This window comes from Rana temporaria, chromosome 1, assembly GCF_905171775.1.
Source record: "Rana temporaria chromosome 1, aRanTem1.1, whole genome shotgun sequence".
Classification (NCBI taxonomy): Eukaryota; Metazoa; Chordata; class Amphibia; order Anura; family Ranidae; genus Rana; species Rana temporaria.
The window spans coordinates 427,742,570-427,757,597 of NC_053489.1; the positions used below are offsets into that span (position 1 = coordinate 427,742,570).

General features: G+C 40.8%; 1 protein-coding gene across 3 annotated transcripts in view; it reads left to right on the forward strand.

Moving 5' to 3' along the window:
• Nucleotides 1-15,028, forward strand: part of LOC120914988 (putative ciliary rootlet coiled-coil protein 2) — an 89,839-nt gene that overhangs the window by 26,690 nt on the left and 48,121 nt on the right. For all 3 annotated transcript variants that reach the window (XM_040325350.1, XM_040325349.1, XM_040325348.1), the window contains exon 5: nt 8,677-8,800. In XM_040325350.1, coding sequence (XP_040181284.1) covers nt 8,677-8,800 — 124 coding nt within the window. The remainder of the gene's footprint in view (nt 1-8,676; nt 8,801-15,028) is intronic.

Below are 15,028 nucleotides of genomic sequence, written 5' to 3' on the forward strand. Positions count from 1 at the left end.
GACTGACATGAAAGCATGAAATAATGCTCATAAGGGACATGTGCTCAACATTGTCATTTGAAGTGTCTGTAAAGATGTCGGTAACTTTATAGTCTCCCCGGTGGTTCCCTCTTGATACTTTCCCTCTTCCCATGGGGGTTAATTAAAAACACAGTGAAAAACTCTTTTTTGCAAAACGAGACATACGGAACGTTGTTTTTTTTTTTTTTTTGGCGCACTATATTCAATAGACGGGCACCAGAATCGCAGAGAAGAGGGGGGCCAGTATACTTGCTTGTGGCTCCGAATACCCTTATCCAAGGCCACAGACAAAGAGCGGAAAAATTATAGCAACCCTAAACTGTGATAAAGGAAACATCAAAAGGCACTGTTTGGTGCTATACGCAACACATACTGTACTCTTTCCACGTTATACCGCAGTATTCACAATATATAGGCGAGTCGGCAGAAAACGTGTTTAAAAATCCCTTGCAGATATAACTGTAAAAGCGAAGTACACAGTGCAAGTAAACAAACCATAGAGCCCTGAAAACCCGTAGAAGGAGGTCTTTGAGGTATACGGGTGCTGGAGACCGACAAGAGGGGGGGTCAGTATACGAGTTGGGTGCTCCTAATAGCTCCAAGTCAAGCTAAAGATTAGAAATACTATAACAACTATAAATTAAGATATAAGAAACATCAAAGGGTATTGTCTTGTGCAGTAGACACCAATCACAAGTTCAAACGGTCTTCCCATAAAATCTCTCTAAAGTGACGCAGTTACAACCCAGGTGTGAGGATGACCACAAGGGGAAAAATAGCGAAAGGTGGGGCAATCCCAAAGGTCCCCCGCTTAAGTCAAAGCCCAGGCCCGATGTGTAAATTTGTGACCCATGGGACAAATGGAGATAATCAGCACATAGAAAAACCACCAATTGGTAGAGGAGGCCAAGCAGAAAAAGAAAAGAAAAAGGATAAGAAAAAAGGGCCTGCGAATACCTTGGCGGACTCAGAAATATTCTCAGAGTCACTCTCAGAGATTAGAACAGACCAAGATAGAGAAACAGACAAAGAAACAGACTTCGAACAGGGTAATAAGGAAGAAACACAGGATATGACACTTTTGCCAACAAAAAGGGAAATGGAAGGAATGTTCGCTGCCCTAGAAAGATCACTTAAAACGCAAATGGAAAAAATGGAGAGAAATATGGGGCATTTATTGGAAAGAGTGGAAGAAGTGGAGAAAAAAGTCGAATACAATGTAACCTCAGTTAAAAAACTAGAAGATGAAATAAAAGCATTAAAAATAAACCAACGAGAACAGGCGTATAAATTAGAAGATCAAGAAAACAGGGATAGAAGGAAGAATATAAGAATACGCGGAGTTCCAGAAACGACACAGGCTGAGGACCTCCCAGAAATAATAAGAAAAATTTGTAATCCAATACTAGAGAGAGAAACAACTTCCCCACTAAGAATAGAACGAGCACACAGGATAAGACGGCCCAGGGAGACAGCACAGGGCTACCCAAGGGACATTATTGTACGTTTTGAAAGTTGGGAAGAGAAAAACCACCTATGGAGAAAATTGAGAGGGAAATCACCGCTAGAATATGACCAACAGAAAATTCAAATTTATCAAGACCTGTCACAGGAGACGTTAAAACGAAGAAGAAGCTTAAAACCACTGTTAGGAGTGCTGCAGGAGCATGATATTCAGTATAATTGGGGATTCCCAGCGTGCCTAATAGGCAGGAAAAATGGCATTTCGGCAAGACTGAGGTTTATTGAGGAAATACCAGAATTTTGCCATAGTCTGGGTATTCCAATACCAAAAAATTATTAATGTTGATTGGCCGAGGAGGGGGGGAATGGTGGGGGGGGGGGGTGGGTGGGGAGGGAGACGGGGAGGGTCAACATAGTAAACTACCAGAGTGGGACTGGGGAGAGGGGGGACCCAGAGAGCACTCCTTCCCCAGTTCCCCAGTATTGGGGGATAGGAGACCGGGCTAAAATAGAACTCCACCTTAGCCTGAAGAGCAAAAGAGCGCCAGGAGCGCCAAATAGAAAAAGCTCTAAATGACCATAGGGTCAGGGATTGATTGGGGGGGAGGGGGGGGAGGGGGAGCGGGTGAGAAAGCCCCAAATGAAGAACAAGGGGGCAAGGTATGGGTGGAGGGGAAGGTGGGGGGAGGGAGTAGGGAGGGGGAGGAGGAGTTTGGGAGGGAAAGGGGGGGGGCTTGGGCGGGAGGAGGGAGGGGAAGACCAGGAGGGGGGGGGATAGGGACTCAGATCTGTGTGTCATGCAGCAGGAAAGAATATACATACTGGAGAAAGACGGAAAAAAAAAAAAAAAGATATGACAAATATAAACTTTTTAACATACAACGTAAGAGGTCTCAGTTGCCCGGAAAAAAGGCATATGGTATTAAGAGAGGTCGAAAGATATTCCGCGGAAATAGTTTTTTTGCAAGAGACACATATAACACTGGATTCTAATGTTAGATTGTATTCTCGGGCAGTTCCCACTTGGTACTATGGGGACTCTCCAAAAAAGAGAGCTAAGGGGGTCGCCATAGGAATAGGGAAGAACATCTCTTTTACAGTAGAAGATAGGAAGGTAGACCCGGAGGGCCGCTATTTGTTTTTAAAAGGAGTACTCCAAGGAAAAAAATATACGCTAGCTAATATATACTGTCCAAATAGCCAACCACATAAATACCTGAGAGGGATCTTGAATGTCTTAATGGATTTTAAACTAGGACACGTAATACTAGCAGGAGACCTCAATTTCTCAATGGACTATCAACTGGATAGTACGTCCGGGGCACTGAGGCGAAATATTAAACAGCTGAGATTATTAGAAAAAAAAATGTACAGCTATTGTTTAATAGATCCGTGGAGGATTACATACCCAAATAAAAGGGACTATACATATTATTCCTCTGTGCATGGAACATACTCAAGACTGGATTATATAATGGTAGACCACGAGTTACTGGAAGAGGTAGTTAAAACCTCAATAGGGGTAACTACAATCTCAGACCACGCTCCCGTAATGGTGAAAATTAGATTCAAAGAGAAAGAGCAAAGAAAAGGATCATGGAATTTAAACGAAGAACTGATAGAGGATACAGAGGTAAATAATACAGTGAGATTGGATTTGGATCAATATTTCACCTTTAATAATACACCTGAAGTAAGGGTGGCTACTGTATGGGAGGACCATAAGGCATATATTAGAGGGAAACTAATTTCAATAGGAGCAGGGAAAAAAAAGATAAGAAAATTAAACATGAAAAAATTAATAACAGAGCTAACTGACCTGGAGCAAACTCATAAAGAGCAAGGAGAAGGTGAAGTATATCAAGAAATTGTGTTAAAGAGGGCCCAGCTCAGAGATTTGATGAAGGTTGAAACAAGGGACATATTCAAAAATGTTAGAAAAGAGAGGTATAAATGGGGGAACAAACCAGGGAAACATCTAGCCAGAGTATCTAGGAAAAAAAAAAAAAAAAACTATATAGAAAAAATAAAAAACCAAGACGGCCATATGAAATATAAGACGTCTGAAATTGCGGAGTCCTTTCGGACTTTTTATAGTTCATTATACTCAATAAGAACCAATGAAACTCAAGAGCAAGAAAATATCAGAAAAAGGAAAATCAGGGAATACCTAAAAGAAGTGAAATTACCTAAAATTTCTCAAAATGATATTGAATCCTTAGAGGCCCCAATAACGCAAGAGGAGATATACAGAGCCTTCCAGGAAACACCGTGTGGTAAGAGCCCAGGTCCTGATGGCTTGCCGATTAAATATTATAAAAAATTTAAAGATCTCCTAGTCCCAGAGATGTGTAACTATTTTAATAAAATAGGAGAAGAAGAGGAAATAAGAAAAGAATCTCTCTTGGCAAATATCTCTATTATCCCCAAAACAGGAAAAGATGGAACCTTGTGTTCCAACTATCGACCAATTGCATTATTAAATGCAGACCTGAAGGTATATGCGAAAATATTAGCAACCAGGATAAAAGATTTAATGCCGCAACTAATAAACACAGATCAGGCGGGTTTTGTAACAGGCAGAGAAGGAAGAGACAATAGCATAAGGACTCTGTTGTTGTTACAACAGGATCCAAAAAAGAAACCCCCAGTCGTACTCATGTCTCTAGATGCTGAAAAAGCATTTGACAGAGTCGACTGGGGGTTTATGATGGAAACTTTACAAAATATAGGCCTGGGACCAAGGTTCATGAAATGGGTAAAGAACTTATATAGCCAACCGACGGCAAGGGTGAAGGTCAATGGGAGTGTGTCGTCGGTGTTCGAAATGAAAAATGGAACCAGACAGGGTTGCCCGCTCTCGCCTCTCCTGTATGTAATAGCGCTGGAACCATTGTTAGCAAAAATCCGGGAAAACCCGGGTATAGGGGGGGTGAGAGTGGGTGACGAAGAACATAAGGTGGCGGCGTATGCGGATGACATACTCCTATATTTGACCAAACCTAGAGTCTCCCTCCCCAATGTCATAAAGGAAATAAAAAGATATGGCGAACTCTCAAACTTTAAAATAAACCCGATAAAAACGGTAATTTTGAATCTAGGGATAGATAAAAAAGAAGCAGAAGAACTACAGAAAGAGTTCCCATTTACATGGGAAAAAGAAGCTATAACTTACTTAGGAATAAAAATTACACCAACAATTGAAAAACTTTATCCGGTTAATTTTGTCCCTTTAATCAACGACATTAATCAAGACCTGAAAAATCTCGCAAAAAAACATATCTCCTGGATAGGTAAGATTAACGCGTTTAAAATGATGATATTACCGAAAATAACATATAAACTTCAAATGCTCCCAATAAAAATACCGCAAAGTTTTTTTAAAGTAATTAAAACAGTAATTTTGAAATACATATGGGCAGGTACAAAGTCTAGACTAAGCTACTCAATGTTGAGCATGAAAAAAAAAGGAGGGGGGTTGGGGCTCCCCGATATAAAAAGATATTATCTTGCTGTTAATTTAGCCAGAATGGTAGAATGGACAAACATACACACCAAAAAAAAATGGGTACGTATGGAAGAAATATTAAGTAGGACACAATTAAATAGAAAGGTATGGATACCACAGAAAATGAGGGAATTGGGCACAAATACACACAGTATAACAAGGAACGTATTTAGAATATGGGACACAATAGTTAGACGGGAAAAATGGGAGTATAACTCTCCATTAATCCCATTAGTAGGCACAAATTTTTTTCCACCAGGTAATGGAACACGTTTTGGAAAGCAATTGGGGGAGAAAAAACTAAAAGATATTGTCACACGGGGAAAAATTAAATTAAGACAAGATATAAAAATAGGAGAAGGGGAACAAAGGATGAGTGAATGGGAGTATTTGCAGTTAAAACACTTCGTGAGCACACTACCACAACCGATTAGAGATGACAAGACACTACACCCAATAGAAAAAATATGCAACACAGACAAACCCCTGACACATGGTATATCAAAGACATACGGGATATTAACGGAGCTTGAGACCCAGGAAACACTGTCCTTCTTAGAAAAATGGGAAAGCGATTTGGGTATAAGGATTGACAAATCACAAATGATAGGTGCAGTATATAACCACGCTCTAGATATGACTACCATAGAAGCAAACTATAAATGTATGGTTCGATGGCACTTGACTCCATCTAGAATGAATAAGATCCACCCAAAAAACTCAGAGCTATGCTGGAGAAACTGTAAACAAAAAGGAACAACTCTGCATATATGGTGGGACTGCCCGAGAATACAGGAATACTGGAAAGAAATTTTGGAATATATTGCCGAAATAACAGGGGAGAAGATTTCAGGTAGCCCGCTGCCCTGTTTGTTTCATGGAACAGAAAAAACAAAAAAACAATATGGAACAACTTTGGTCCCAGTGCTGCTAAATGCAGCAAAGGCCCTGATCCCAAAAAATTGGCTATGTCCAAAGAGGCCATCAATTAAAGAATGGATAGAAAGGGTCGATTATATAGAAGAGATGGAGTATCTTGCCTGTGGAGAGACTGGAGGAGAGGATAAATACAGGGGGGTTTGGGAAAAATGGAAATGGTTTAAATCTACAGAAAAGTTTGTCCAGGGAATGACAGAAACAGATAGCTGAGAAACCAAAGAGAAGATTACATGGCACACAGATCTAGGGACGGGGGGGATGGGGGGGGAGGGGGGGGAAGGGGGGTTAAAAAAAAAAAAAAGGGGGGGGTCAGTTATGTTAAAACAGCAAGTAAGGTAGTTAGACTTGTTAGTCGGGAAAAGAATAATGAATGGCTTAAAAATGACAAATTGGTAATTATATAAAAGAAAGGAAACCCGAACATATGATATGGAAAAGAAAAAACAAAAGAAAAGAGTATAAAATACCAACACGGAAAAAAAAAAAGTATCATAATATAAAAAAAAAAAAAAAAAAAAAAACACGGATGATGCGAAGCCACAAGAGAGACGCTATGGGTGGTCGAACCGTGAGCCAGTCTCGTTGCTACATGTGAGCAGAGTCTGACGTGGAAAAAAAAAAAAAAAAAAAAAAATACAGTGGTGGTATAATAAATGCCATCTTTATCGACAGCTGAAAAGATCACTGGTATCATGCTGCTGGCTTTGCCAACTGACGTTGGACCCAAAACTTTGCAGGAACCATCAGATGGGAGATCAACCAGCCATAGTTTAAGGAACTCTTAGCAACCTCTGCTATAAAGCCCAATTTAAAGCAAACTTGTTTGTTTCTTACCCATTTTCTACTGTAACCCCTCTGTTTCATTTAAAAGCCAAAAACTAGGAAAATCCCTGGAATTTTCAAGCATAGAGAATTATATAACTCACTCCCATTCATGTGACAGTGCTTGTGCTTGGTAGTTGGTCCAATGCTGTCACACAGTGGCGTAGCGTGGGGGTTGGGGTGCCGTGGCCCCGGGTGTGATATTTAAGGGGGCGCCATTTCAAGCCAGTGTGTATCACTACTGGTTGTGTCCTCCTAAATTTAATTTCTTGTGTCCCCGGTCGCCCGAAGCTCCGGCCGCCATCTTTCAATGTCCGGTGCCCTGTGATTGGGCCATGGGGGTCATGTGCGGCGTGGGGCTTTCCTGTGCATGATCCTGAACTCCCACCTCTGCACATGACCTTCTTGTGTCCCTGGCCGCCCGAAAGCTCCGGCCGTCATCTTTCAATGTCCAGCGCCCTGTGATTGGGCCATGGGTGGGCGTCATGTGCGGCATGGGGCTGGCCTGTCTGTGATCCTGAACTCCTGCCTCTGCACATGACCTCCATACGCCTGATCACAGTGCGCCGGGCACTGAACAAACATGGCGGCTGCCTCCTCCTATCCTCCGGACCAATGTCATGATGCAGCACAAGCAGGTGAGGAGGAACATGGACTGAGGAGAGAGAAACAGAGGCAGAGGCAAAGTGAGAGAGAGACAGAGGCAAAGAGAGAGAGAGACAGAGGCAAGAGAGAGAGACAGAGGCAAAGAGAGAGAGACAGAGGCAAAGAGAGAGAGACAGAGGCAAAGAGAAAAAGAGACAGAGGCAAAGAGAGGGAGAAACAGAGGCAAAGAGAGAGAGAGAGACAGAGGCAAAGAGAGAGAGACAGGCAAAGAGAGAGACAGAGGCAAAGAGAGAGAGAGAGTCAGAGAGAGAGGCAGAGAGAGAGGCAGAGGCAAAGAGAGAGGCAGAGAGAGAGGCAGAGGCAAAGAGAGAGAGAGAGAGAGAGAGAGAGGCAGAGGCAAAGAGAGAGAGGCAGAGGCAAAGAGAGAGAGGCAGAGGCAAAGAGAGAGAGGCAAAGAGAGAGAGAGAAAGAGAGAGAGACAGGGGCAAATAGAGAGAGAGAGAGACAGAGGCAAAGAGAGAGAGAGAAACAGAGGCAAAGAGAGAGATAGGCAGAATTAAAGAGAGAGAGAGAGACAGAGGCAAAGAGAGAGACAGAGAGAGAGATACGGCAGTGAGAGAGAGACGGGCAGAGAGAGTTACTGTAGGCAGGACAGTATAGTGGTCAGTGTAGTGGACAGTATAGTATTGTGGTCAGTGTAGTGGACAGTATAGTATAGTGGTCAGTATAGTTTTCAGTGTAGTGGACAGTATAGTATAGTGGTCAGTGTAGTGTAGTGTAGTGTAGTTCTCAGTTTAGTTATCAGTGTAGTGTAGTGGTCAGTGTAGTGGACTGTATAGTATAGTGGTCAGTGTAGTGTAGTTCTCAGTGTAGTGGTCAGTATAGTGGTTAGTGTAGTGGAAAAATAGTATAGTGGTCAGTGTAGTGGACAGTATAGTGGTCAGTGTAGTGGAAAATTGTATAGTGGTCAGTGTAGTGTAGTGGACAGTATAGTGGTCAGTGTAGTGGAAAAATAGTATAGTGGTCAGTGTAGTGTAGTGGACAATATAGTATAGTGGTCAGTGTTGGAATAAGGTTGATCAGTACTATTGTATTTGAAGGGACTCGGGGGGTGCTAAAAGTCCACAGGTTAGGGGGGGGCGCAAATTACATTTAGAATCCTCAGCCCTGTGTAGGCTCTGACTAGTTTACACAAGGCTTCCTCTTCTTAGTGAATGTGCAAAATTGTGGGAACAAGAGTGAAAGATGATTATGTTTTCCTGAGCAAACTAGCTGTATACTGTACTGGTATTCAAAATAATTATATCTGTTTATAGAATTACTGATTTAGAAAGGGAGATAAATGACATCAACATGAAGATGAGAAGATATTCTTTATTAAAGGAAAATAATGTACATAGATGGAACTTATATGAAGAAAGAAAAAAACAAGAAGCAGAGGTACATTACAAGAAATTGCAAAAATGTTTTGCCATAGAGAACATAACACTCTCTAAAGATGACACAATCAGTTACAAAAGCTTCTAAAAGTGCTTATTGATTTTTTTTCACCTCTCTATCTATATAGTAAATGTGAGAGAATTGATGAATGCTCCATCTTTTATCTATCTTTATTACCATGACAAAAATGACATCCCAAACCTGTAGCTACCCTCAGAGGCTGTTGTCATTGACAGAGGTTTACCATGTTTTGATACAATACCTAGACCTAGATTGTAATCTTCAAAAACCTAACTAGATTTAATTAGAAACATAAAACTCTTACATAAACTAAATAAATACATAAATATGCTTCTAAATAATAATACATTTTATTAATAGTTAATAGTGCAAAAAGGAAAATAGACTGTGCACTTTACAAGTGCAGTTGCTTCAATGCTAAGTAAATGATGGGAAGCACTGCTGAACCCCATCATCCAATTATTTTCAAGCAAGGATGCTGTTTTTTAAAAAAAAATTCCTTGCATGTTATTGTGTATTCTTTGCAAAGTGAAGCGTCACCTGGTTTACTAAACTCCGGAGCAACTACACTTGCAAAGTGTATAGCATATCTGCCTTTAGTATCTCTACCCCATAGTGTCCATAAACATATATTATACAGTATGTGCAGCAATAAATCAGTGCTTATCCAGAGATATAATCCAGTTTCCAATTCCACATTTTCCCTTTTTCATACAGTGTACAGTCTTCACAAGAAATGTTTGTCTCCCATTTCCTTTGACCCCTTAACTAAATACCTAGGTAATAAAAAAGCAAAAAGCAAAACACTGGTATATGATGAAGAAAGAAACATGAAAATCTGGTTTACGTCCCTTTTATGTCCCCCATGCAAGCTCAATTTTGAGGTATAGGAAGAGGAGAAACACATAGTATAACTTCTTTACATCACACAAATTAAAACCACTGACAAATATAGTGCTAAAACCCAGCAATAAGGATAAACGCTTAATCCCGTCTAGGAGTGATGCATACCTCCCAACTTTTTGAGATGGGAATGAGGAACACCTGTCAGAAAAAGTATGCAGGCATAGGACACACCCCTTGCCACGCCCCCTTAAAGGAGAATTGTGCAAAAAAATAAGATTAGTTTAACCCATAAGTCCTTTTTTTACCACTACTATTCCTTTATATTGGATTTTTGAATTTACAAATGCAGCAATTTAGAAATCAGATGAAAGGTTTAGGGCTGGAAAACACTTTTTGATAAAAAGCGCATTTTATATACAACTCTATAGATCAGACCAAAATGAGGGACAAATGAGGAGGAATGAGGGACAGAGGGACATTGCTCCAAATCAGGGACAGTCCCTAGAAATCAGGGACAGTTGGGAGCTATGGTGATGCACCATCAGCTCCTACTTTCATGCTTGGTGCATAAGCTTCATCCAACTCGTTTCATCTCCAAAATACTTTATCAGGAGCATCTACCTGATGCATATGAACACATTTAATTTATGTTTATGGACATTGTTCTGTCATATTTGTATTTTTCTGTGTTGTACCGAACTGCAAAATGTATTTAATTGTTTTTATGTATGCTGACTTCTAGTGGTGGCTTAGGATCATTACAATTTCTTTGCCTGTTTAGTGTTGGTTAGTTCAGTGCTTGCTATATCTTCTCTGTTTCTTCCATATTTTCTCAGTTGATGTTAGTATTTTAGAGGGCTTAGGAAAGTCATTGTCTACTTACACTTCAAAAGACTAGGAAAACATCCTTTATACTGCAATTATGTGAAGCAAAATTGCATTGGATATAACTTCTGTGACTTATTGGACTTATTGAAGAGTAAAGCTGCATGTGGATGGTGCTATGTCAGCAGGTGACCAAACTGTCCAGACAGACTGGATCTATGGAGGTATATTAATGAATAAAGTAACATTTGAAACATAACAGTAAGAAAACATATTTCTATTTTTAGAAGCCACTAAAGATTAGACTACAGTTATCTGCAACATTATAATGTGTCTGATCTCACTAATTAGAATCAAAACTTTCAATTTTGTAAAGCTGTGCATGCTTTTGATTATTCTGTATATTGAATTTGCTTGGGGAATTACAAGAATTACAAGAACGGTTGTTGCTAGACTTGTTTCTAAACTTAACCTGCCTGGCGGTATGATTCTTTCAGATTTTAGGTGCTGAAAGCGGTAAAAAATTTTGCATGGAAATTTGGCGTTTTATATTGTAGGCCTGTAATTCTTAGTAATAACTCACTTAAATCTGCCCAAACAAGAGTCTAGTAGACATCCCGGGTATGATAAAGTTTGAAACAAAAAATCATGAATTATAAAATAATAAATAACTATAAATAATTATAACAAATAATATAATTATAATAAAAATTATTCAATAATGTAATCAAATCAAAAACACTGAAATTTGCTCAGTTGCAGAATTGTCGCTGTCATTATTTTTATTGTTTGATGACGAATTTCCCCACAAATCCCTATCGCTCAATTCTGCAAGTGATTCTAATTTATTATCGCTGTTTTCTAGCTGTCTAAAAGCACTTTTGATGTAAAGGGACACTTTTTGGTTGCTATGGACAATCTCCAGTTTCCAGGCAGAAAGAACAGTTTTTATTATATAAAACTGCATGCAGAACACTGGGCAGACCACTAGGGACAAAGGGGGTGTGTTTTTTATTCATACAGTACTGTAATCTGTAAGATTACAGTATACTGTATGTGTATTGTGTTTTTCACTTTTTGAATTTGGCGCCGAACTCCATCCCCATGCTTCATAATGTCGCAGGGAACGGAGCTTGGCGGCACTGTGAATCGAGCGAGGAGACACAGCGGAGGAGCCCGCACACACAGCGGGGACACATCGCAGGTTCCAGGGACAAGGTAAGTAACTTCCCCCTGTATCCTGCTTTGCAATCCCGAGTCTGGCTCGGGGATACCGTTTTTGGTATAAAAAATTCACCCCGAGCCAGACTCGGGATTACCGCTAAGGAGGTTAAAACTATAAGAGAATTTCAGTAAAATAGTCTTCTCTTCTATGGAGTTTCGGCAAAAGTTAAATAATTCAACTACTCTTAAAAAAGAAAGATACATATCATCTTTGTAAGCCAAGTCACAGGTAGATTGCAAGATATCACAACTTTATGTAACTGCATTGTGCCACTATACTTCCTCCAAGCACGCTAAGATACAGTATTTCACAAAAGTGAGTACACACCTCACATTTTTGTAAATATTTTATTATATCTTTTCATGTGACAACACTGAAGAAATGACACTTTGCTACAATGTAAAATAACTCAACACACAGCCATTAATGTCTAAACCGCTGGCAATAAAAGTGAGTACACCCCTAAGTGAAAATGTCCAAATTGGGCCCAAAGTGTCAATATTTTGTGTGCCCACCATTATTTTCCAGCACTGCCTTAACCCTCTTGGTCATGGAGTTCACCAGAGCTTCGCAGGTTGCAGCTGAAGTCCTCTTTCCACTCCTCCATGACGACATCATGAATCTGGTGGATATTAGAGACCTTGTGCTCCTCCATCTTCCATTTGAGGATGCCCCACAGATTTACAATCGGGGTTAGGTCTGAAGACATGCTTGGCCAATCCATCACCTTTAAACTCAGCTTCTTTAGCAAGGCAGTGGTCATCTTGGAGGTGTGTTTGGGGTCGTTGTCATGTTGGAATACTGCCCTGCGGCCCAGTCTCCGACGGGAGGGGATTATGCTCTGCTTCAGTATGTCACAGTACATTGGCGTAAAAATGAAGGATGGATGGCCTCACTCCAAACCAAACAGGTTGTCTTTATTTAAACGAACAGCAAAAACATATTGGATCACAGCAACAGAAACAGGAGGATAACCGACGTTTCGCACTGACTTAGTGCTTATTCATGGCTTATTCATATGTCACAGTACATGTTGGCATTCATGGTTCCCTCAATGAACTTTAGCTTCCCAGTGCCAGCAGCACTCATGCAGCGCCAGACCATGACACTCCCACCACCATGCTTGACTGTAGGCAGACACACTTGTCTTTGTACTCCTCACCTGGTTGCCGCCACACACGCTTGACACCATCTGAACCAAAAATATTTATCTTGGTCTCATCAGACCACAGGACATGGTTCCAGTAATCCTTAGTCTACTTATCTTAAGCAAACAGTTTGTGGGCTTTCTTTTGCTTTATCTTTAGAAGAGGCTTCCTTCTGGGATAACAGTCATGCAGACCAATTCGATGCAGTGTGTGGCGTATGGTCTGAGAACTGACAGGATGACCCCCCAAAACTTCTGCAGCAATGCTGGCAGCACTCATACATCTATTTCCCAAAGACAACCTCTGGATATGACGCTGAGCATGTGCACTCAACTTCTTTGGTCGATCATGGCGAGACCTGTTCTGAGTGGAACCTGTCCTCTTAAACTGCTGTATAGTCTTGGCCACTGTGTTGCAGCTCAGTTTCAGGGTCTTGGCAAACTTCTTATAGCCTAAGCCATTTTTATATAGAGCTGCAATTTTTTTTTCAGATCCTCAAAGAGTTCTTTAACATGAGGTGCCATGTTGAACTTCCAGTGACCAGAGTGAGAGCGATAACACCAAATTTAACACACCTGCTCCCTATTCACACCTGATACCTTGTAACACTAACGAGTCACATGACACCGGGGAGGGAGAATGGCTAATTGGGCCCAATTTGTAAATTTTCACTTAGGGGTGTACTCACGTTTGATGCCAGCGGTTTAGACATTAATGACTGTGTGTTTAGTTATTTTGAGGGGACAGCACATTTACACTGTTATACAAGCTGTACACTCACTACTTTACATTGTAGCAAAATGTCATTTCTTCATTATTGTCACATGAAAATATATAATAAAATATTTACAAAAATGTGAGGGGTGTACTCACCCTTGTGAGATACTGTATTCTCCAGATCACTAAAGTCCCACTCACAGCAATTGCCACTATGATCCTGCTCGCAGTAATCATCTCGAAGTAACCCACTGAAAAGTAGAGGCAGGAAAAGTGCACGTTTTCTGCATTAAGAGGGAAGCAGCCATCAAAGCACAGGCTGTCCAAGCTTGTTCACTGGCAGAAGAGTAAACTGCCCAGGCAAAAGCACAAGCCACTCAAGCTCCTGCACAGGAAGAGGCACAAGCTGCCCAGGAATAAGTGTAAGCTGCCCAAGCTCATAAAAAAGCAGAAGAGCAAGCTGTACAAGCACTAGCCCAGGTAAAAATAGAAGCTGCCCTGGCAGGATAACAAGCTGACCACACACGATTGCAAGCAGTAACAGCTCAAACAGAAGCCCAGCTAGAAGTCCTAAGAAAGAAAGGGAGGAAGCAGCAGTCATAGCTGAGCTATCCATTTTATAACAAGCTGCAGAGGAAGAGGAAGATGTACATTGTGACAATCTAATGCTCCTGAAAGGCAGACCTTGAAACGTATCCTAAGCCAGAATGATGTCAACACAATTGCAAAGGACCAAATACTGTACACCAACCCAAAAGTACATTTGGCAGTGGGAGAAGTTGCAGCAATCACCACACCTGTCATCCTGGTGCAATAGACAGTTCTCCACCTCCCAAACTATTAACATCCTATGAAGCAACTCATGTGTAACCAGAAGTTCCAGGAAGTGCTATTTTTCTTGAGCTTGGAATCACCAAGGAAGACCCACACCTACCAAAAGGTCTCTTTCTTGTCTTGTAGTAAGTTTATAAAATGTTGTCCTTGCACTGTTCCTTCAGTTACCACTACACCAGTCAATTTCACAGTGATTAAAATCACCATTATTAACACTGTTCCAGCCTGTGCTGCCCTTTCGATCTGCAGCACTCCTTTTCAGCTTTGTATTTACAGTAGCTCTTTATTTAGAGTTTTGCTTTAAAAAATTCTGGGTGTCTTTAAAACAAACAGTCATTGCCTGTTCTGGATATAAATGATGCTCTTTAGTAAATAATGCTTCTAAGGCCTCGTACACACGACCGAGTTTCTCTGCAAAAATCAGCAAGAAACTTGCTGGGAGATATTTTTTTGCCGAGGAAACCGGTCGTGTGTACATTTTCGTCGAGGAAACTGTCGAGAAACTCGACGAGCCAAAAAGAGAGCATGTTCTCTATTTCCTCGACAGGAATGGAGAAACTTGCCTTGTCGAGTTCCTCGACAGCCTAACAAGGAACTCGACGAGGAAAACGT